Genomic DNA, 22,304 nt, shown 5'->3' on the forward strand with positions numbered 1-22,304 from the left:
AATGTGTTCCACTAAACCTCTACAAGTGGGACAAACGGTGTTCGATGAAATGCAGTGCAGACAAGTTATATTTTATATTCATGATGAGGATGTGGGTGTTGCTGGCAAATTCAGATGTTTATTGCCCATCCCCAACAGCCAGGAGGTGACTGTGAGTCGCCTTCTTGAACCACACTAGTGGTTTGAGCTGACAGAGTGGCTTGCTATGGCCACTTCAATTAATAGCCAACCATATTGGCGTGGGGCAGGAATCACATACAGGCCCAAACTGGGCAAGGATGGAAGGTTTCCTCTTCCTGCAGGACATTAGTGAATAAGTTGGATTTATACAGCAATCCAACAGCTTCATGGTCATTATATGGCCATTCAGTAATTCATATTAATGTATTAGTGTCACAAATAGGCTTACATTAACACTGCAATGAAGTTACTGTGAAAATCCCCCAGTCGCCACACTCTCTGCCTCTCAAGTCTTCAAGGTAAAGTTGTGAATTTAATGCTCGTTACTGTCGGCTTAATATTTAATGTAAACTGGGAGAAATGTCGTGTTTGTTACCTTACAGGAGCTGGAGTCAGCAAGTCACTTGAACCTTTCTGGAATCATTACTCACAGGGGAAGGACATTGGTGCCTGTGCAAGCTGTTTCTAAGAACTATCCAATTAGTCCCACCCCACTCCATTTTCTCCACACCCTGGAAAATCTTTCCAAGTAAACGTCATTGTCAAAACAAAATATTTTAAAAGCTCCCAGTGGCAGCTGGGGGATTTGAACCAAGTTTGTTGGGGGTTCATCCGGTTCTCCCGGTCACCACTTTAGGACATTAGAACAGTAACTACACTTCAATGGCTGTGAAATGCTTTGGGACGTTCTAAGGAAGTGGAAGGTGCGGGAGCATGAATTCTTCCTTCCTCACACAAGGCTTAGAGAAGCATTCATAGTGAAAGTTGTGTGAACTCTCATTTTAGTACGTACCCGTTGATAGGATCCGCAACAATCGCCCTTGGGTTCACCAGGCCATCGGCAAAAAGCACTCGTCTCTGATCTCCATCCATTTTGGCCACTTCAATTCTGTCCAGGCCCGAGTCTGTCCAGAAGATATTGCGGCCCAGGTGATCAACGGCTATTCCTTCAGGACTTTCCAGGCCTTTAAGACAAGAACATAGATAAGTGAAGACCCAGCACAGGGGGAGTGAAGACCAAGAACAGACTACAAGTTAAAATATCGATATTTAAAACCCTTCACAAGTTAATCATGGAATCAAAGCCATTTTCTATCATTAATTTATCAATGGAATGTCTTTAACTGGAGGACATTCATCCAAATAATTGAGAGTTCTCCTCATCAAACAATACGTTCTGCAGTCAAGTACCCCTCACTTCAAAGAGGGATAAAGTGCAAGAATAATATAAATGTGAGACATGTTGGAACACAGAAAAAGATTAGTCCTTGCAATTTAATCTTTCCAGAATTTCAAAGATTGAAACATTCTTTCGAAATGAGTTGCTGGTTCCTCACCCCAAAGATGACAAAATTTGTAGTTTAACATTGTTCTGTGGTTCTGGTTTCCTCCCACAGTCCAAAGGTGTGCACGTTAGGTGGATTGGCTCTGCTAAATTGCCTCTTAGAGTCCCAAAACGCGTAGGTTGGTGGGGGAGGTTTGTGGGGTAAACATGTGAGGTTACGAGAATAGGGCCTGGGTGGGATGCTCTGCTGTAGAGTTAGTGCAGACATGATGGGCTGAATGGCCTCCTTCTGCACTGTAGGGATTCTAAGTCAATTTTGCCTCTTGATCTCCATGGGTGGCATGGTGGCACAATGGTTAGCACTGTTGCCTCACAGCACCAGGGACCCGGGTTCAATTTCGGTCTCGGGTGACTGTGTGGAATTTGCACGTTCTCCCCATGTTTGCGTGGGTTTACTATGGGTGCTCCAGTTTCTTCCCACAGTCCAAAGATGTGCGGGTTAGGTTGATTGGCCATGCTAAATTGTCCCTTAGTGTCAGCGGGGCTAGTTAGGGTAAATATGGGGGGGGTTACGGGAATAGGGACTGGGTGGGATTGTTGTCGGCACAGGCTAAATGGGCAGAATGGCCTCCTTCTGCACTGTAGGGATTCTATGTGGGCTTTAGTGTGACATTATATCGAGTTGTCTGCCTGTTATAACAGAAGAGTGCCGAAGGAAGTGGCTTCTCGAACTCTAGAATCAGATATATGAATGTGTGACCAGAAATTCATAGATGAGCCAAGTTCTGAAAGCGCCAAGAATTATTAATTTGCCATTTCATAGCGCGTGATCTTCACTGCATTGAAATATTAGTCTGAATGACACACTCAGGTATGCAGAGCAGTGCAATCCTGCTAACCTAGCCTGTATGCTGCTGTGTTGCTATCAAACATGCTTATATTGGAGAAGTGAACAACCTTTAACATAGTAAAGCACCCAAAAGGCACTGTACAGAAATGATATCTATTCAGGCATCAGGGCAGTTTTAAAGTTTCACATTTATTTTTTGGTGTCACAAGTAGGCTTACATTAACACTGCAAAGAAGTTACTGTGAAAATCCCCCAGTCGCCACACTCCGGCACCTGTTTGGTTACACTGAGGAAGAATTTAGCACGGTCAATGCACCCTAACCAGCACATCTTTCAGACTGTAGGAGGAAACCGGGGCACCCGGAGGAAACTCATGCAGACGCAGGGAGAACGTGCAGACTCCACATAGACAGTAACCCAAGCGGGAATTGAACCTGGGTCCCTGATGCTGTGAGACAGCAGTGCTGCCCACTGTGCCACCCACCAAAACCTGATCAATGAGATAGATTTTAAGAAGCATTGTAAAATAAGACAGAGAATTAAAGATGTGGAGAGGGTTGTGGAAGGAATTCTGGAGCTTAGGGCCTAGGCAGTTGAAGGCACAGCCATCTATGCTGGAGGAGTGAAAGTCAAAAGGGATCAAGAGGCCAGAATTGGAAGTGTTCAAAGTTCTTGAAGGGTTATGGGCAGAGGAAGCTACAGAGATAGGAAGGGAGTGACACGATAGATGAATTTGAATAAGATAGAACAAAGAAAATTACAGCACAGGAACAGGCCCTTCAGCCCTGCACCGACTGAACTAAAACCCCTTACACTTCCAGGGACCATATCCCTCTATTCCCTTCCTATTCATGTATTTGTCAAGACGCTCCTTAAAAGTCACAATATATTCGACATTTTTCGAATAAGGCCACCGGTGAGTTGACAGTTAAGAGTTTCAGCAATGTTTAGTGCTTGATGTTTGTGTGATTTATCTTGTAAGGAACTAACGCCCTTACCCATGTCTGTAACTCGTGTATGGAAGCTGCATGCATCAACAGATAGTCATTGTATGAAGCAATAAGCAGAGAAGCAGTATCCGCATCTGATAGCTGAGTTGTCTTGCAGCAGAACAGTGCTTCTTTGTGGCTGTCGTTTGGGGCCAGACTAGGTCACCAATGCAATAAACAAACTCATATTAAAGCAGAGCTGGGGTTTGGCAAATTGGATCTGGGATGAAAGTGCCAGACAATGACACATCTGTTTTCCAGGTTGGTTAATTATGCTTGGCCTTCATGCTGCACTGTAAATAAGTATCGCTGAATTCGGTGCTGAGTCCTGGTGACTAAAGTCACTCACAAGAACAGTGTGGTCAACATGTTCTGGTGTTAGCTCATGGGTTATGTCCACCAGGTCTCAGCTGACAGTGCAGGTTGGAAGACAAGGCGGCAGAGGAAAGTACGTGACTCTGTGTTGGTATCCAATCCTTGATCATTGAGTCAAATGGTTTAGTTCTTGGGATAGAACATAGAACATTACAGCACAGAACAGGCCCTTCGGCCCACGATGTTGTGCCGACCTTCATCTGAAACCAAGATCAAGCTATCCCACTCCCTACCATCCTGGTGTGCTCCATGTGCCTATCCAATAACCGCTTAAATGTTCCTAAAGTGTCTGACTCCACTATCACTGCAGGCAGTCCATTCCACACCCCAACCACTCTCTGCGTGAAGAACCTACCTCTGATATCCTTCCTATATCTCCCACCATGAACCCTATAGTTATGCCCCCTTGTAATAGCTCCATCCACACGAGGAAATAGTCTTTGAACGTTCACTCGATCTATCCCCTTCATCATTTTATAAACCTCTATTAAGTCTCCCCTCAATCTCCTCCGCTCCAGAGAGAACAGCCCCAGCTCCCTCAACCTTTCCTCATAAGACCTACCGTCCAAACCAGGCAGCATCCTGGTAAATCTCCTCTGCACTCTTTCCAGCGCTTCCACATCCTTCTTATAGTGAGGTGACCAGAACTGCACGCAATATTCCAAATGCGGTCTCACCAAGGTCCTGTACAGTTGCAGCATAGCCCCACGGCTCTTAAACTCCAACCCCCTGTTAATAAAAGCTAACACACTATATGCCTTCTTCACAGCTCTATCCACTTGAGTGGCAACCTTTAGAGATCTGTGGATATGGACCCCAAGATCTCTCTGTTCCTCCACAGTCTTCAGAACCCTACCTTTGACCCTGTAATCCACATTTAAATTAGTCCGACCAAAATGAATCACCTCACATTTATCAGGGTTAAACTCCATTTGCCATTTTTCAGCCCAGCTTTGCATCCTATCTATGTCTCTTTGCAGCCTACAACACCCCTCCACCTCATCCACTACTCCACCAATCTTGGTGTCATCAGCAAATTTACTGATCCACCCTTCAGCCCCCTCCTCTAAGTCATTAATAAAAATCACAAAGAGCAGAGGACCAAGCACCGATCCCTGCGGCACTCCGCTAGCAACCTGCCTCCAGTCTGAAAATTTTCCATCCACCACCACCCTCTGTCTTCGATCAGATAGCCAGTTACCTATCCAATCGGCCAACTTTCCCTCTATCCCACACCTCCTTACTTTCATCATAAGCCGACCATGGGGGACCTTATCAAACGCCTTACTAAAATCCATGTATATGACATCAACCGCCCTACCTTCATCAACACACCTAGTTACCTCCTCAAAAAATTCTATCAAATTTGTGAGGCACGATTTGCCCTTCACGAATCCGTGCTGACTATCCCGGATTAATCCGCATCTTTCTAAATGGTCGTAAATCCCATCCCTAAGGACCTTTTCCATCAATTTACCAACCACCGAAGTCAGACTAACCGGTCTATAATTACCAGGGTCATTTCTATTCCCTTTCTTAAACAGAGGAACAACATTTGCCACTCTCCAGTCCTCTGGCACCATCCCCGTGGACAGCGAGGACCCAAAGATCAAAGCCAAAGGCTCTGCAATCTCATCCCTCGCCTCCCAAAGAATCCTAGGATACATTTCATCAGGCCCAGGGGACTTATCGACCTTCAGTTTATTCAAAACTGCCAATACATCCTCCCTCCGAACATCTATTTCCTCCAGCCTATTAGCCTGTAACACCTTCTCTTCCTGAAAAACATGGCCCCTCTCCTTGGTGAACACTGAAGAAAAGTATTCATTCATCACCTCGCCTATCTCTACTGATTCCATACACAAGTTCCCACCACTGTCCTTGACCGGCCCTAACCTCACCCTGGTCATTCTTTTATTCCTCACATAAGAGTAAAAAGCCTTGGGGTTTTCCTTGATCCGACCCGCCAAGGACTTCTCATGTCCCCTCCTAGCTCTCCTCAGCCCCTTTTTCAGCTCATTCCTTGCTAACTTGTAACCCTCAATCGAGCCATCTGAACCTTGTTTCCTCATCCCTACATAAGCTTCCCTCTTCCTTTTCACAAGACATTCCACCTCTTTTGTGAACCACGGTTCCCTCACTCGGCCATTTCCTCCCTGCCTGACAGGGACATACCTATCAAGGACACCCAGTATTTGTTCCTTGAAAAAGTTCCACTTTTCATCAGTGCCTTTCCCTGACAGTTTCTGTTCCCATCTTATGCCCCCTAATCCTAATCGCATCATAATTACCTCTCCCCCAATTGTAAGCCTTGCCCTGCCGTCCGGCCCTATCCCTCTCCATTGCAATAACAAAAGACACCGAATTGTGGTCACTATCTCCAAAGTTCTCTCCCACAACCAAATCTAACACTTGGCCCGGTTCATTTCCCAGTACCAAATCCAATGTGGCCTCACCCCTTGTCGGCCTATCCACATATTGTGTCAGGAAACCCTGGTATTCTGGTACAGCCACATTTATTTCCCATCCCGAGTTAGACTAACTTGCACATCTTTGGACTGTGGGAGGAAACCGGAGCACCCATAGTAAACCCACGCAAACATGGGGAGAACGTGCAAATTCCACACAGTCACCCGAGACCGGAATTGAACCCGGGTCCCTGGTGCTGTGAGGCAACAGTGCTAACCACTGTGCCACCATGCCACCCATGACGATCACGGGGCAAAATTGACTTAGAATCCCTACAGTGCAGAAGGAGACCATTCAGCCCATCATGTCTGCACTAACTCTACAACAGAGCATCCCACCCAGGCCCTATTTTTTAAAATTTTTTTAAATACTTTTCCAATTCAATCAAATCAAATCCAATTCAGAGTCTCAACAAGTTGAGACATTTCCGATCCAGGCTGACAAGACAGGGCGGGCGACTAAACCACCCTGTCCTGGGCCCGATCTACATGAGCCAAGCTGATTGGAGAAGGGGGAGGTTCCTCCTCCAAGACTTGGGCTCATTTGCATCTTAGCCAAAAGGCCGAGATGCCGCTTTTAAAAATTGCTTCATATGAAACATATGAAGCCTCAGCGTAACCTAATGACCTCAACCAAGTGCAGCATCCTCTCCATGCTACACTTGATCTTAGCCAAAAGGCTGCCCTATTCTCGTAACCTCACATGTTTACCCCACAAACCCCCATCGAAGAAGTTGTGGTGATGTCCCTTTCCTTTGTACTGCTACTGGTATCATCATGGTGAGCATTTTTTTTTGTTATTTTTTTAAAATACTTTTCCAATTCAATCAAATCAAATCCAATTCAGAGTCTCAACAAGTTGAGACATTTCAGATCCAGGCTGACAAGACAGGGCGAGCGACCAAACCACCCTGTCCTGGGCCTGATCTACATGAGCCAAGCTGATTGGAGAAGGGGGAGGTTCCTCCTCCAAGCCTTGAGCTCATTTGCATCTTAGCCAAAAGGCCGAGATGCCGCTTTTAAAAATTGCTTCATATGAAACATATGAAGCCTCAGCGTAACCTAATGACCTCAACCAAGCGCGGCCGACCATGGGCTGCCGACCATACTACACTTGATCTTAGCCAAAAGGCCGAGAAGCGATGATCTTATTCCTTCATGGGACATGGGCATCGCTGGCTGGCCAGCATTTATTGCCCATCCCTAGTTGACCGAGGACAGTTGTGAAGCAACCACATTGCTGTGGATCTGGAGTCACGTGTAGGCCAGACCAGGTAAGGACAGCAGATTTCTTTCCCTAAAGGACATTAGTGAACCAGATGGGTTTTTCCAACAATCGCCAATGGTTTCATGGCCATCATTAGACTTTTAATTCCAGATATTTTATTGAATTCAAATTTCACCATCTGATGTGATGGGATTTGAACCCGAGTCCCCAGAACATTACCCTGGGTCTCTGGATTAGTCCACTGACAAAACCACTACATCACTGCCTCCACTTAAGTTTCAGAGGCTTGAGATAAGAGGAGTATTTGTACTGGGGCACAGAAGACTGAAAGAGGATTGCGTACTTGTTATTAAAATTATAAAGTAAATTTTGTCCAGCTACAGTATGAGCGATGCCGCATTCATTAGGAACAAGGAAAGAGACAGAGAAAATATTCTTTCTGCAGATGTTTGTGAAATGAGGGTGCTTGGAGAGAGACCAATGCAAGAAAACTGGATAAATATTCACAGATTACAATTTAAGGTTTTTAAAAATGTATTTATTAATGTCACAAGTAGGCTTACGTTAACACTGCAATGAAGTTACTGTGAAAATCCCCTAGTCTCCACACTCTGGCGCCTGTTCGGGTACACTAAGGGAGAATTTAGCATGGCCAATGCACCTAACCAGCACGTCTTTCGGACTATGGGAGGAAACCGGAGCACCCGGAGGAAACCCACGCAGACACGGGGAGAACGTGCAGACTCCACACAGACAGACAGCCACCAGGGTAGGGATTCTATGATTCTAAGCAGTTAGCCCCTGCTGTTCCCCAGTTTCATACCAACCTATTCCAATGATGGTTGAAGGTTCTCCTCCTTGAAGGCTGGCCCGGCAGATGGTGCGTCCAGCAATGTCGGTCCAGTACACCATCTTCTCCACACAGTCATAAGCAATACCAATGACCACCTTATCCTATAGGGAGAAAAACACACCCAAGTTAAACGAAGAAAACACACGTGAAATAGCTTCGTGATATCAGGCAGGGAACTGTTGAAATGAGTATCTTTCTCTTGCACCAATAGTGTCTAATAGATTGGTCTTCAAGGAGCTTTGATAGTGATTCAGAGCTTCCTTCAAAAGGACCTCATTTGAAGTTCCTTTAAATTATATATCTCAGGTTGTTGATACTAACAGATCTGACTCATCCAAGGCCAATGATTTTCAAACAGAACAAGTCAGCCAATGAGGAACAGGAGAATAATTTGGGGACTGGACTGGACACAAACTGCATGTGGCCTGTTTGATCACAGCTGCATTCACCAAACATGCGTTTCTGCATTCCAATGGTGCCGTTATAGACAGTGGTAGCTTCCTCCAGATGCTGACAAAACATCTGCATCATGGCCAGATTTACCCCAAGGTTAAAACTTTGTTTCAAATTCACTCCAGATGTGAACCTTCCCAGGCTAGATAATGAATTGGCCGAGGCACAGGAACTCTGACCCCCTGCTGTATGGATTAAGTCACTGCACTAATCCAGTCTCATCACTTTTAGTCAGCTGTGGTCAGTTAGTAACATTCTTGCCCAACTCAGATGGTCATGGGTTCAAGACCCCCTATAGCACATAGAAACCCAGAAGCCCCACAGTGCAGAAGGAGGCCATCGAGTCTGTACCAACAACAATCCCAACCAGGCCTTATCCCTGTAACCCGCGTATATTTACACTGCACTAAGGGACAATTCGGCACGGCCAATCAACCTAACCCGCACATCCACATTTTTGGAGTGTGGGAGGAAACCGGAGCACCCGGAGGAAACTCACACAGACACGGAGAGAACGTGCAGACTCCACACAGACAGACAGTCACCTGAGGCTGGAATTGAACCCAGGTCCCTGACGCTGTGAGGCAGCAATGCTAATCAACGTGCCACCCCTATTTGAACACAAAAGTCTCGGCTCACACCCCAGTGCAGTGCTAAGTGGGTACTACATTGTCATAGGCACGGAGTTTCAGGTGAGGTGTTAAACCGAGACCTGTCTGTCTTTACAGGTGAATATAAAAGATCTCAAGGCTGTATTTTGAAAGAAAGAGCACGAGAGTTATCCCTGCTACCTGCCCAATATTTATCACTCTATCAACATCACAAAAATAGATTATCTGGTTAACATCACATTACAATTTTGGGAGTTTGTTGCGTAGAATCTGGGAGCTGTGTTCCTTACATAACAACATTGGCGGTACTACAGAAGCACCTAATTGGCTATAAAATGACGGTGGCACAGTGGTTAGCACTGCTGCCTCACAGCACCAGGGATCCGGGTTCGATTCCCGACTTGGGTCACTGTCTGTGCGGAGTCTGCACGTTTTCCCCGGGTCTGCATGGGTTTCCTCCGGGTGCTCTGGTTTCCTCCCACAGTCTGAAAGATGTGCGGGTTAGGTTGATTGGCCATGATAAATTGCTCCTTAGTGTCAGGGGGACTAGCTAGGGTAAATACATGGGGTTATGGGGATAGGGCCTGGGCGGGATTGTGGTCGGTGCAGACTCGATGGGCTGAATGGCCTCCTTCAGTACTGTAGGATTCTATGATTGAAGTGCCTAGGAAGATCCTAAAGCTGTGAAATGTGCTACGTAAATGCAATTCGTTTCCCCCCTAGTATCAAATATTATGGATAAATAAAAATGAAGGTTCCTGCTGAAAGACTCCATCTGTAAATGCTCAAGCCGTGCCAAGAAAAGTACAACTTCTTGCTTCTGTTCTTTTCGTGTGGACTGGACTTCAATCTCTGCAACCAAGTTGTTGCAGCAGTGCAGTTCCAATCGATCAACAACAACTTGAATATATATAGCACCTATAATGTAAAATGTCCCAAGGCATTTCATATAATGTGCTTCGGACAGTAATTCAACACGGAGCCAAATAATAAGATTTTACGACAAGTGACATGTGGAAGGACTCTGTGGGAGGCGATGGCCCAGTGGTATTACTGCTGGACTATTAATCCAGAAACTCAGCTAAAGTTCTGGGGACTCGGGTTTGAACCCTGCCCTGGCCCCTTTCCTGACCTTAGTTTGAGTCCGTGATGACTTTAACAAGATGGACCCCCAAGAATATGAGCTCCCTATTTAAGGCAGTAATGGGTTGGCCAATGAGGGAGCCCTGCCAGTGTATATAACGTGGAGTGTCAGGGTTATTGGCACTCCGGGTTCATGCTCTGTACAAGGAAGCACCTTTCAGAGTGTTGCATACTATAAGACCATAAGACCATAAGACATAGGAGCGGAAGTAAGGCCATTCGGCCCATCGAGTCCACTCCACCATTCAATCATGGTTGATTTCAACTCCATTTACCCGCTCTCTCCCCATAGCCCTTAATTCCTCGAGAAATCAAGAATTTATCAATTTCTGTCTTGAAGACGCTCAACGTCTCGGCCTCCACAGCCCTCTGTGGCAATGAATTCCACAGACCCACCACTCTCTGGCTGAAGAAATTTCTCCTCATCTCTGTTCTAAAGTGACTCCCTTTTATTCTAAGGCTGTGCCCCCGCGTCCTAGTCTCCCCTGTTAATGGAAACAACTTCCCTACGTCCATCCTATCTAAGCCGTTCATTATCTTGTAAGTTTCTATCAGATCTCCCCTCAACCTCCTAAACTCCAATGAATATAATCCCACGATCCTCAGACGTTCATCGTATGTCAGGCCTACCATTCCTGGGATCATCCGTGTGAATCTCCGCTGGACCCGCTCCAGTGCCAGTATGTCCTTCCTGAGGTGTGGGGCCCAAAATTGCTCACAGTACTCCAAATGGGGCCTAACCAGTGCTTTATAAAGCCTCAGAAGTACATCCCTGCTTTTGTATTCCAAGCCTCTTGAGATAAATGACAACATTACATTTGCTTTCCTAATTACGGACTCAACCTGCAAGTTTACCTTTAGAGAATCCTGGACTAGGACTCCCAAGTCCCTTTGCACTTTAGCATTATGAATTTTGTCACCGTTTAGAAAATAGTCCATGCCTCTATTCTTTTTTCCAAAGTGTACGACCTCGCACTTGCCCACGTTGAATTTCATCAGCCACTTCTTGGACCACTCTCCTAAACTGTCTAAATCTTTCTGCAGCCTCCCCACCTCCTCAATACTACCTGCCCCTCCACCTATCTTTGTATCATCGGCAAACTTGGCCAGAATGCTCCCAGTCCCGTCATCTAGATCGTTAATATATAAAGAGAACAGCTGTGGCCCCAACACTGAACCCTGCGGGACACCACTTGTCACCGGTTGCCATTCTGAGAAAGAACCTTTTATCCCAACTCTCTGCCTTCTGTCTGACAGCCAATCGTCAATCCATGTTAGTACCTTGCCTCGAATTCCATGGGCCCTTATTTTACTCAGCAGTCTCCCGTGAGGCACCTTGTCAAAGGCCTTTTGGAAGTCAAGATAGATAACATCCATTGGCTCTCCTTGGTCTAACCTATTTGTTATCTCTTCAAAGAACTCTAACAGGTTTGTCAGGCACGACCTCCCCTTACTAAATCCATGCTGACTTGTCTTAATCCGACCCTGCACTTCCAAGAATTTAGAAATCTCATCCTTAACGATGGATTCTAGAATTTTGCCAACAACTGAGGTTAGGCTAATTGGCCTATAATTTTCCATCTTTTTTCTTGTTCCCTTCTTGAACAGTGGGGTTACAACAGCGATTTTCCAATCCTCTGGGACTTTCCCTGACTCCAGTGACTTTTGAAAGATCATAACTAACGCCTCCACTATTTCTTCAGCTATCTCCTTTAGAACTCTAGGATGTAGCCCATCTGGGCCCGGAGATTTATCAATTTTCAGACCTTTTAGTTTCTCTAGCACTTTCTCCTTTGTGATGGCAACCATATTCAACTCTGCCCCCTGACTTTCCTGAATTGTTGGGATATTACTCATGTCTTCTACTGTGAAGACTGACGCAAAGTATTTATTAAGTTCCTCAGCTATTTCCTTGTCTCCCATCACTAGATTACCAGCGTCATTTTGGAGCGGCCCAATGTCTACTTTTGCCTCCCGTTTGTTTTTAATGTATTTAAAGAAACTTTTACTATCATTCCTAATGTTACTGGCTAGCCTACCTTCATATTTGATCCTCTCCTTCCTTATTTCTCTCTTTGTTATCCTCTGTTTGTTTTTATAGCCTTCCCAATCTTCTGACTTCCCACTACTCTTTGCCACATTATAGGCTCTCTCTTTTGCCTTGATGCATTCCCTGACTTCCTTTGTCAGCCATGGCTGCCTAATCCCCCCTCTGATAACCTTTCTTTTGTTTGGGATGAACCTCTGCACTGTGTCCTCAATTACTCCCAGAAACTCCTGCCATTGCTGTTCTACTGTCTTTCCCACTAGGCTCTGCTTCCAGTACTCTGAGGAGTTATTTCAGAATTAGGCACCAACTCCAAGCATCCAGCAACAGTGATGTCATCAAGCAGGGTAATAGCCAACTACAAAGAACAAGAAAAGAACAAAGAAAATTACAGCACAGGAACAGGCCCTTCGGCCCTCCAAGCCTGCACCGACCATGCTGCCTGACTGAACTAAAACCTCCCTACCCTTCCGGGGACCGTATCCCTCTATTCCCATCCGATTCATGTATTTGTCAAGACGCCTCTTAAAAATCACTACCGTATCCGCTTCCACTACCTCCCCCGGCAGCGAGTTCCAGGCACCCACTACTCTCTGTGTAAAAAGTCTGCCTCGTACATCTCCTTTAAACCTTGCCTCTCGTACCTTAAACCTGTGCCCCCTAGTAATCGACTCTTCCACCCTGGGAAAGTATTCTCACAGGCAGCAAATCAGGAAGTAACTGAATTTACGGCATTAAATTAAAAATTTTAAAGAACAAAATAAATGGTTAGGGCAAATTACATTAAGGTAGGGGCTGAAATATCATAAACACGAAAAATTAAAATGTGATTTAATTTTATCACAGTGAAAAAAATTGCCATCCCAAATATAAAATTAGTTTTCTATTAAGGCTGTTGAGCAGAACCTAATGCAATTTGCACACGGTTAACATCCCAGTTACATTTCATTTAACAAAGTGCTACACTTCCACGGCTTTTTGACAAAAAGCATTAAGGAAAATGCTTTCATCAGTTCAGTGATTTCTACTTGACTGGAATACAGGGGAACTTCAACAGTGCCTCCTGTGGGGAGGCATAGAATAACTGGACATGTGCAGACTCCAGAAGCTGCTATCAGGTTTTAGAGGAGTAATGATGACAAAAGCTGAGAAGTTTGTCATCATTACTACCATAAAGTCTAGGTCACTGATTGGATATAGTTAAGAAAAGCCACCAACGCCTCTACTTACTCAGGAGGCTAAGGAAATTCAGCATGTTTGCTACGACACTCACCAATTTTTACAGATGCACCGTAGAAAGCATCCTTTCCGGATGTATGATGTGGAGATGCCAGCGTTGGACTGGGGTAGGCACAGTAAGAAGTCTCATAACACCAGGTTAGAGTCCAACAGGTTTACTTAGTAGCACAAGCTTTCAGAGCTTTGCTCCTTCATCAGGTGAGTCAAGAATCAGATCCACCTGATGAAGGAGCAGTGCTCCAAAAGCTCGTGCTACCAAATAAGCCTGTTGGACTCTAACCTGGTGTTGTGAGATTTCTTACTGTTCCAGATGTATCACAGCTTGGTGTGGCTCCTGCTCTGACCAAGACTGCAAGAAGCTACAAAGGGTCGTGAACGAAGCCCAGTCCATCACACAAACCAGCCTCCCATCCACTGACACTGTCTACACTTCCCGCTGCCTCAGAAAAGCAGCCAGCATAATCAAGGACCCCTTGCACCCCGGACATTCTCTCTTCCACCTTCTTCCATCGGGAAAAAGATACAAAAGTCTGAGATCACGTACCAACCGCCTCAAGAACAGCTTCTTCCCTGCTGCCATCAGACTTTTGAATGGACCTACCTTATATTAAGTTGATCTTTCTCTACACCCTAGCTGTGACTGTAACACTACATTCTGCACCTTCTCCTTTCCTTCTCCCCTATGTACTCTATGAATAGTATGCTTTGTCTGTATAGTGTGCAAGAAACAATACTTTTCACTCTATAACCAATCACGTGACAATAATAAATCAAATCAAATTTAGCAAGTCTGCTGCTAGTCAGTACTGTGATGATCTGAACTGGAACAGGCAAAGAATTCCAGTGAAGGGAATCTGGTTTGAGCTAAACATTTGCTACATATCCAAGAGGTTTAGATTTTCAATTAGTTTATTAAAGCCCTATCTCCTATTTGTGCAACAATCAAGTTACCGTTCTCAAAATAAATTTCTCAGTATACCCTATCCCACTATTTATTCTTAAACCTATTAAGATGGAAAACCGAAGTCACTTAGATAGGAAGATTTGTTTTTTTAAGACCTATAAGTTGCCCCAAAATGAGTTAGTTTTCTGATTCTTTTTTCAAAGATAAATAAGACTATTAAAGTCCCCTATTAAAGAAATTAGAAGGAATTACAGAATTGACACTGTATCTCTCCAAAAGATTAACCTAGAGTGCGGAAGAGGCCATTCGACCCATCAAGCCTACATCAACAACAATCCCACCCATGTCCTATCCCCGTAACCCCATGGATTTACTCTGCTAGTCCCCATAACGCTAGGGTCAATTTATCATGGCCAATCAACCAAACCCGCACATCACTAGACTGTGGGAGGAAACTGGAGCACCCGGAGGAAACTTACGCAGACATGGGGAAAACATGCAAACTCCACACAGACAGTGACCTGAGGCCAGATTTGAACCCGGGTCTCTGGCACTGTGAGGCAGCAGTGCTAACCACTGTGCCATGAAAATAACTTACAAGATTACTGGAAATAGTCAGGAGAGTGGCTCTCAGCAAATTGCTCTCAGCTAACACAAACATAAATGGAAAAAATAGCCTCCCTCTGAATTTGCGTTTGCCTCTGCAGGGTAGCACAGTGGTTAGCATTGCTGCCTCACAGTGCCAGGGACCCGGGTTCAATTCCTGGCTTGGGTCACTGGGCGGATTCTGCACGTTCTCCCCGTGTCTGCGTGGGTTTCCTCCGGGTGCTTCGGTTTCCTCCCACAGTCTGAAAGACGTGCTGGTTTGGTGCGTCGGCCATGCTAAATTCTCCCTCAGTGTACCCGAACAGGCGCCGGAGTGTGACAACTAGGGGATTTTCACAGTAACTTCATTACAGTGTTAATGTAAGCCTATTTATGACACAAACAAATAAACTTTAAACTTAAACTTCTGTATCCATTCTATGGGTTATTCTTTATGAAGTGGTCGCATTCTGTAATATATACCAACCCACACCAAGTCCTGTTCACCCATCGCTCTTGTGTTTGGGAATTGGACACAATACTCCAGCTGAGGCCCAACTAGTGAATAGCAAAGGTTTATCATAACTTGTTCACTTTTGTTTCAGATGTCTCCATTTAAAAAGCCCAGAATGCTGTACATTTCTCTGTATAAACTGTTTCATTAGCTTGTCACGCTACCTTCAAAAGCTTTGTGTCCACATACCACAGCACGCTCTGCACTCTCTCTTTAAAATCACAATGTTTCGTTTCCCATTGCCTCAGAATCATAGATCACAGAATCATAGAATCCCTACAGTGCAGAAGGAGGCATTTGGCAACTAGAGTCTGCACTGACCACGATCCCACCCATCCCTACCCCCGCAACCCCACGTATCTACCCTTCTAATCCCCTGACGCTAAGGGACAATTTAGCATGGCCAATCCACTTAACCTGCACATCTTTGGACTGTGGGAGGAAACCGGAGCGCCCGGAGAAAACCCACGCAAACATGGGGAGAAGGTGCAGACTCCGCACAGACAGTGGCCCTAGCCGGAATTGAACCCAGGTCCCTGGCACTGAGGCAGCAGCACTAACCACTGTGCTACCCCCATTATTCTTCCTTTCAGTAGAGAAAACTAGTGACAAATAAAACTGTTCTGTTGATACCCATTAGTACAAAAATGTGCAGAAATGAACATGCACATTCTCATGTCCTGTGTCGTTAGTGATATTCATGGCAGGGACAGCCTCAGGGGGTGGGGGCGACAGAAGGGGAAAGAGACAGAGCAACGTTGAACAGCTGCTGACCTCAGGATGTTGAGCTAATGAGGGTGTTGTGGGGGTGGGGTGGGCACAGGGCTGAGAGGAGAGGCAGAGTGGGATTCGATGTAAACTCAGTGCCTCGGAGCACACTGCGGGGTCCAGCCAGGCCCAGCTGCCTTCCCATTCTTGCTTGGTTATTGGATAGCAGTGAAGTGTGTCTAGGGAAGCGGAGGCTGATAACATGTTGCAGAAACTCACTGCACACAATGAAAATTACACCCCTGGGGCACCAGAATTCCTTTGCACAGATAGTAACAATGCAGCCAATGCCGTTATTTCAGTTGTCAGCAAGTCCTCCCAATAAACATAGCTTCTGTCAGTTCCTGCCATGCTCCAAAAGGTGGGTTTAACATAAAAGGCATTGATCCACCTTAATGCTGAAAGCAATCAGGTTCAGCCTAACACACACAGAATAAAAGCAAATCACTGCCGATGCTGCAATCTCAAACCAATGGAGAAAATGCTGGAAAATCTCAGCAGGTCTGGGAAAAAGAGAAAACAGATGCTGCCAGACCTGCTGAGATTTTCCAGCATTTTTTCTTTTGGTTTCAGTTTAACACACATCGTGAACATCCAAATTTCCATAAGCCCGTTCCACCATTTGATAAGATGATGGCTGATCTGATTATCCCTCTCCTTTCCTGTCTAACCCCTAAACTCTTCATCCCCTCAGTCAGTCAAGAATTTATCAAACTCAGCTTTAAGAACATTAAATGACCCTGCCTCCATTGCCCATACAGATTAACAACCCTCCAGAGAAAATAATTCTCATCTCTGTCCTTTTTAAATCGTGTCCCCGTGTTCGAGTCTCTCCTAAAGGGGAAAAATTCTCTTGGCATCATAGAAACCCTACAGTTTTAGAAGGAGGCCATTTGGCCCATCGAGTCTGCACCGACAACAATCCCACACAGGCCCTATCCCCGTAACCCCACATATTTAACCCGCTAATCCCCCTAACCTACACATCCCGGGACACTAAGGGAGAATTTAGCATGGCCAATCCACCTAACCCGCACATCTTTGGACTGTGGGAGGAAACCGGAGCACCCGGAGGAAACCCACGCAGACACGGGGAGAACGCGCAGACTCTGCACAGACAGGGACCCAAGGTGGGAATTGAACCCGGGTCCCTGGAGCTGTGAAGCAGCAGCGCATCTACCCTGACAAGTCCACTCAGGATCTTATAGGCAACGAGGAACTGTAGCAACTTGTCCCCTTTCGCACCTGAGTAATTAAAAAAAGGCACTGCTGCCTCATAGTGCCAGGTTCGATTCCCAGTCACTGTCTGTGTGGAGTCTGCATGTTCTCCCCGTGTCTGCGTGGGTTTCCTCCGGGTGCTCCGGTTTCCTCCCACAGTCCGAAAGACGTGCTGGTTAGGTACATTGGCCATGCTAAATTCTCCCTCAGTGTACCCGAACAGGCGCCGGAGTGTGGCGACTAGGGGATTTTCACAGTAACTTCATTGCAGTGTTAATTTAAGCCCTACTTGTGACACTAATAAACAATCTTTAGACTTTAAGGTTTGAATTTGTTTCCAATAAACAAGTCTCAGTGTATGATATTTTTTGAATTACCCAGGAGTTTGGGGAGACGAGAGTTCCGCATTGCTTTCTTCAAGGCAAAAGCTCGACCAGAGTCGACTTGCCAACCAATGAACCTCCTTTCCTCCTGTAGCATAAATTGGGGTCTTTTGAAATTTGACATTCTTGTGTTTGTCCTGAGGAATACCTCAGGCAACAGGTCTTTTCAGAGAGATTCAACTTCTGTGCTATAAGCAACTGTTTCTGCAGAAAATTCTTTAAGCACCATCTTCCATGCCTTCGAATGAGCCAACTGGCTTCAATTAAGTATTTTTTTTTAAGTATAGTCACTGTTACAATGTAAGAATCACAGGATCTCTACAGTGCAGGAGGAGGCCATTCAGCCCATCGAGAGCACTGACCCAGGCCCTATCCTCATAACCGCACATATCTACCCTGCTAACCCCCCTGACACTAAGGAGCAATTCAGCATGGCTAACCTGCACATCTTTGAACTGTGGGAGGAAACCGGAGCACCCGGAGGAAACCCACGCAGACACAGGGAGAACGTGCAGACTCCGCACAGACAGTGACCCAAGCCGGGAATCGAACCCGGGTCCCTGACGCTGTGAGGCAGCAGTGCTAATCACTGTGCCACTGAAGCAAGCAGAGAGTGTCAATTTGAACACAGCATGATCCCACAAATGGCAATTAAGTAAAGACCATATTATTTTTTATAAAAATGTTGGTTGAAGGTTAAGTGTTGACTGCCACACCAGGGGGTGTCTCCCTGCTTCTTCTGCCGTGCCATAGCATCTGTGATGTCCACCGAAGTGGGACACGAAAGGTTAAACATCTCATCTGAAAGTTGTCTGATTTGACATTTTAGCCTCCAGCTTTTGGACTGCATTGGTCGGGATGCCTAGATTGTCGGCTGAAATATCACTGTTTAATCTATTATTAAGCTTGGTAATTGAATGTTTCAATAATCGATTAATCACAAGCTGCTACCTTCATGCAAGTTGGATCCCTGGTATGTTTAAAGTAAAACTCTTGAAAATTTGCACAGATTACTGCACTGCACGGTGGCACAGTGGGTTAGCACTGCTGCCTCACAGCGCCAGGGACCCTGGTTCGATTCCCGGCTTGGGTCACTGTCTGTGTGGAGTTTGCACGTTCTCCCCGTGTCTGCCTGGGTTTCCTCTGGGTGCTCCGGTTTCCCACCACAGTCCAAAGAGGTGCAGGCTAGGTTGATTGGCCGTGCTAAATTGACCCTAGAGTCAGGGGGATTAGCAGGGTTAATATGTGGGGTTGCGGGAGTAGGGCCTGTGTGGGTTTGTGGTCGGTGCAGATTCGATGGGTTGAATGACCTCCTTCTGTACTATAGGATTCTATGATTACCAGAACATCAACTGCTGTTACATTGCATGTATTGAACAGACGAACTGTATTTTTGGAACACTTGCTTACAGGAACATGGAGTAAAGTCTTTGCTTCGTTTTTCTTCAGGCTGGAGCCCTCCACTGGGATGTGATCTATTTTTCCACTTTGTGCATAGAGGAGGTGGGTGCCTGGGGGCAGTGGGATGACATCTGGTCTAGTCGTGGGCCCAACTATAACAGTAGGAGTGACTGTCTCAAGGCCTGTCAGAACAGTGGAAGAAAACCAGATGGTCATGTTTAGATAACACAGCATCACACCACTTAAACAAACACAAATTCGGGGCAGCGCACATGTTAACCCCTTCTGTCAGTCTTCACTGTTTTATCCCAGTTCCAAAAGGAGAAGGGTCTGGGGTCCAGAAACATAAAGCATTAAGAATAGCATCAAAGTTTTAACAAGGCCATTTTTAAAAATGCCTTTTTTTCTAGCTGAACATTGAATTGAAAAGCAAGGAAGTTATATCGAACCTTGCTGAGAACACACTAAGAATACTATGCACAGAACCATAGAATCCCTACAGTGCAGAAGGAGGCCATTCGGCCCATCGAGCCTGCACTGACCACAATCCCACCCTGACCCTATCCCTGTAAGCCCCAAGTATTTATCCTCCTAGTCCCCCTGACACTAATGGTCAATTTAGCACGGCCAATCAACCTAGTCCGCACGTCTTTGGACTGTTCTGGTTTGCTCATTAAAAAAATATTGGCGGTCTCAGAGAAAGTGAAAGGATTTGTAAGGATGATACCAGAGTTGAGATATTACAACTGCCTCACAACGCCAGGGTCCCGGGTTCGATACCCGGCTTGGGTCACTGTCTGCGCAGAGTCTGCACGTTCTCCCCGTGTCGGAGTGGGTTTCCTCCGGTTTCCTCCCGCAGTCCGAAAGATGTGCTAGTTAGGTTGATTGGCTGTGCTAAATTGCGCCTTAGTGTCAGGGGATTAGCAGGATAAATGTGTGGGGTAATGGGGATAGGGCCTGGATGGGATTGTTGTCAGCACAGGCTTAATGGGCCGAATGGCCTCCCTCTGCACTGTAGGGATTCTATGATTCAAGCAAAGACTGAATCGACTGGGGATCTTTTCTCCAAAAGAAAGACTGAGAAGTGATCTAACAAAAACCTTTAAAATTATGAAGGAATTTGATAGACAAGGTGTTTCCACTTGTGCTGGAGGCCAAAATTAGGGGTCATAAATATAAGGCAGAGACTAATAAATCCAAGAAGAGGCTGCACGGTAGCACAGTGGTTAGCACCGCTGCCTCACAGCACCAGAGACCCGGGTTCGATTCCCGGCTTGGGTCACTGTCTGTGTGGAGTCTGCACGTTCTCCCCGTGTCTGCGTGGGTTTCCTCTGGGTGCTCCGGTTTCCTCCCACAGTCTGAAAGACATGCTGGTTGGGTGTGTTGGTCATGCTAAATTCTCCTTCAGTGTGCCCGAACAGGCACTGGAGTCTGGCAACTACGGGATTTTCACAGTAACTTCATTGCAGTGTTATTGTAAGCATACTTGTGACACTAGTAAGTAAACTTTAAACGTTAAAGATATCAGCCAAGGGGTTACAGATGCCAATGGTGAGGCCATTAAATTTGAAACAACAAAAGAGGCCAGAATTGAAGGAGTAAAGTCATCTCAAAAAGCTAAGACAGCTGGAGGAGATTGCAGTGTTGGGGAAGGGCAAGGCATTGGAGCGATTTAAAAACAAGGAGGTGAATCTTAAAATGGAGATGCTCCAGACTGGCTTCCAAGCACAATGGTGATGAGAAAACAGGACCTGGGGCAGAGCGAGCATATGGGGAGCAAAGTTTTGGATGAGAATCATAGAATCCTACAATGCATAAGGAGGCTATTCGGCCCATTGAGTCTGCACCAACCACAATCCCACCCAGGCCCTATCCCTACGACCTATGCGTTTACCCTAGCTACTCCCCCTGACACTAAGGGGCAATTTAGCACGGCCAATCCACCTAACCCGCACATCTTTGAACTGTGGGAGGAAACCGGAGCACCCCGAGGAAACCCACGCAGACACGGGGAGAGATGTGCAGACTCCGCACAGACAGTGACCCAAGCCGGGAATCGAACCCGGGTCCCTGGCGCTGTGAGGCAGCAGAGCTAACCACTGGGCCGCCCACAAAACTGACATTAAAATTAACAGAGGACAAGGAGGGATTTCTCAGAGAGATGGCCAAGGAGCGGAATGTGATACAGCTAAAGAATTCAGTTCACAGCAACTGAGATTAACGCTCAACAGAGTTGATGCTGTCTTTACATTGCTCCTTGCGTTGTAACTTTACCCCAAGAGTTCTTCAGTAGTTTAAATTACATTTGGGGAGGGGTTTAGCAGTTCATACGTGTCATTATTTCGATTTATGTGAACATTATGTTCTTCCTCCTACTTATGGGTCCACACCACACAACAGGGGACGAGTGCAAACACCGGGAAGACATTAGATCATCTCCAATTGAAAGGCTGGTGTTAACCAGGTGTTATTCTCAGTTTAAGTGCAGGTTTGTGACATTATAGTGCTGTAAGGTTTAAACTCTGGGTTATCAATCTCCAAATTTGCAAACCCCTCTTTAGAAAAATGGGTTGTTGTGGTCAAGAGTGTTTTAAAATGACAGAAAGGGCAGCTCACATCTCCAGGAATGTTTAAGAACTGGTCTCTGTCCAGGCTGCTTGCCAGTTCAGGCTAGTTTCAATTCTTTCAAAAAAAAAAGTGACCAAAAATAGTCATCAGTTTGCTGCCAAAACAAGTTAACAAGGTGATGATTTTACTTATGGAATTTGTTGCCTTATAAGTATTAAAAATTCACATCTCCATTCACTGAG

General features: G+C 45.7%; 1 protein-coding gene and 1 pseudogene across 1 annotated transcript in view; both read right to left on the minus strand.

Moving 5' to 3' along the window:
- The window catches only part of nid1a (nidogen 1a), a 120,773-nt gene that overhangs the window by 12,259 nt on the left and 86,210 nt on the right, over positions 1 to 22,304 (minus strand). The window contains exons 14-16 of the mRNA XM_078213409.1: positions 19,504 to 19,676; positions 8,203 to 8,329; positions 974 to 1,145 (exon numbers count right to left, since the gene is read on the minus strand). Coding sequence (XP_078069535.1) covers positions 974 to 1,145; positions 8,203 to 8,329; positions 19,504 to 19,676 — 472 coding nt within the window. The remainder of the gene's footprint in view (positions 1 to 973; positions 1,146 to 8,202; positions 8,330 to 19,503; positions 19,677 to 22,304) is intronic.
- LOC144494567 (U2 spliceosomal RNA) lies at positions 7,072 to 7,291 on the minus strand (annotated as a pseudogene).

The sequence above is a fragment of the Mustelus asterias genome, chromosome 5 (assembly GCF_964213995.1).
Source record: "Mustelus asterias chromosome 5, sMusAst1.hap1.1, whole genome shotgun sequence".
Taxonomy (NCBI): domain Eukaryota; kingdom Metazoa; phylum Chordata; class Chondrichthyes; order Carcharhiniformes; family Triakidae; genus Mustelus; species Mustelus asterias.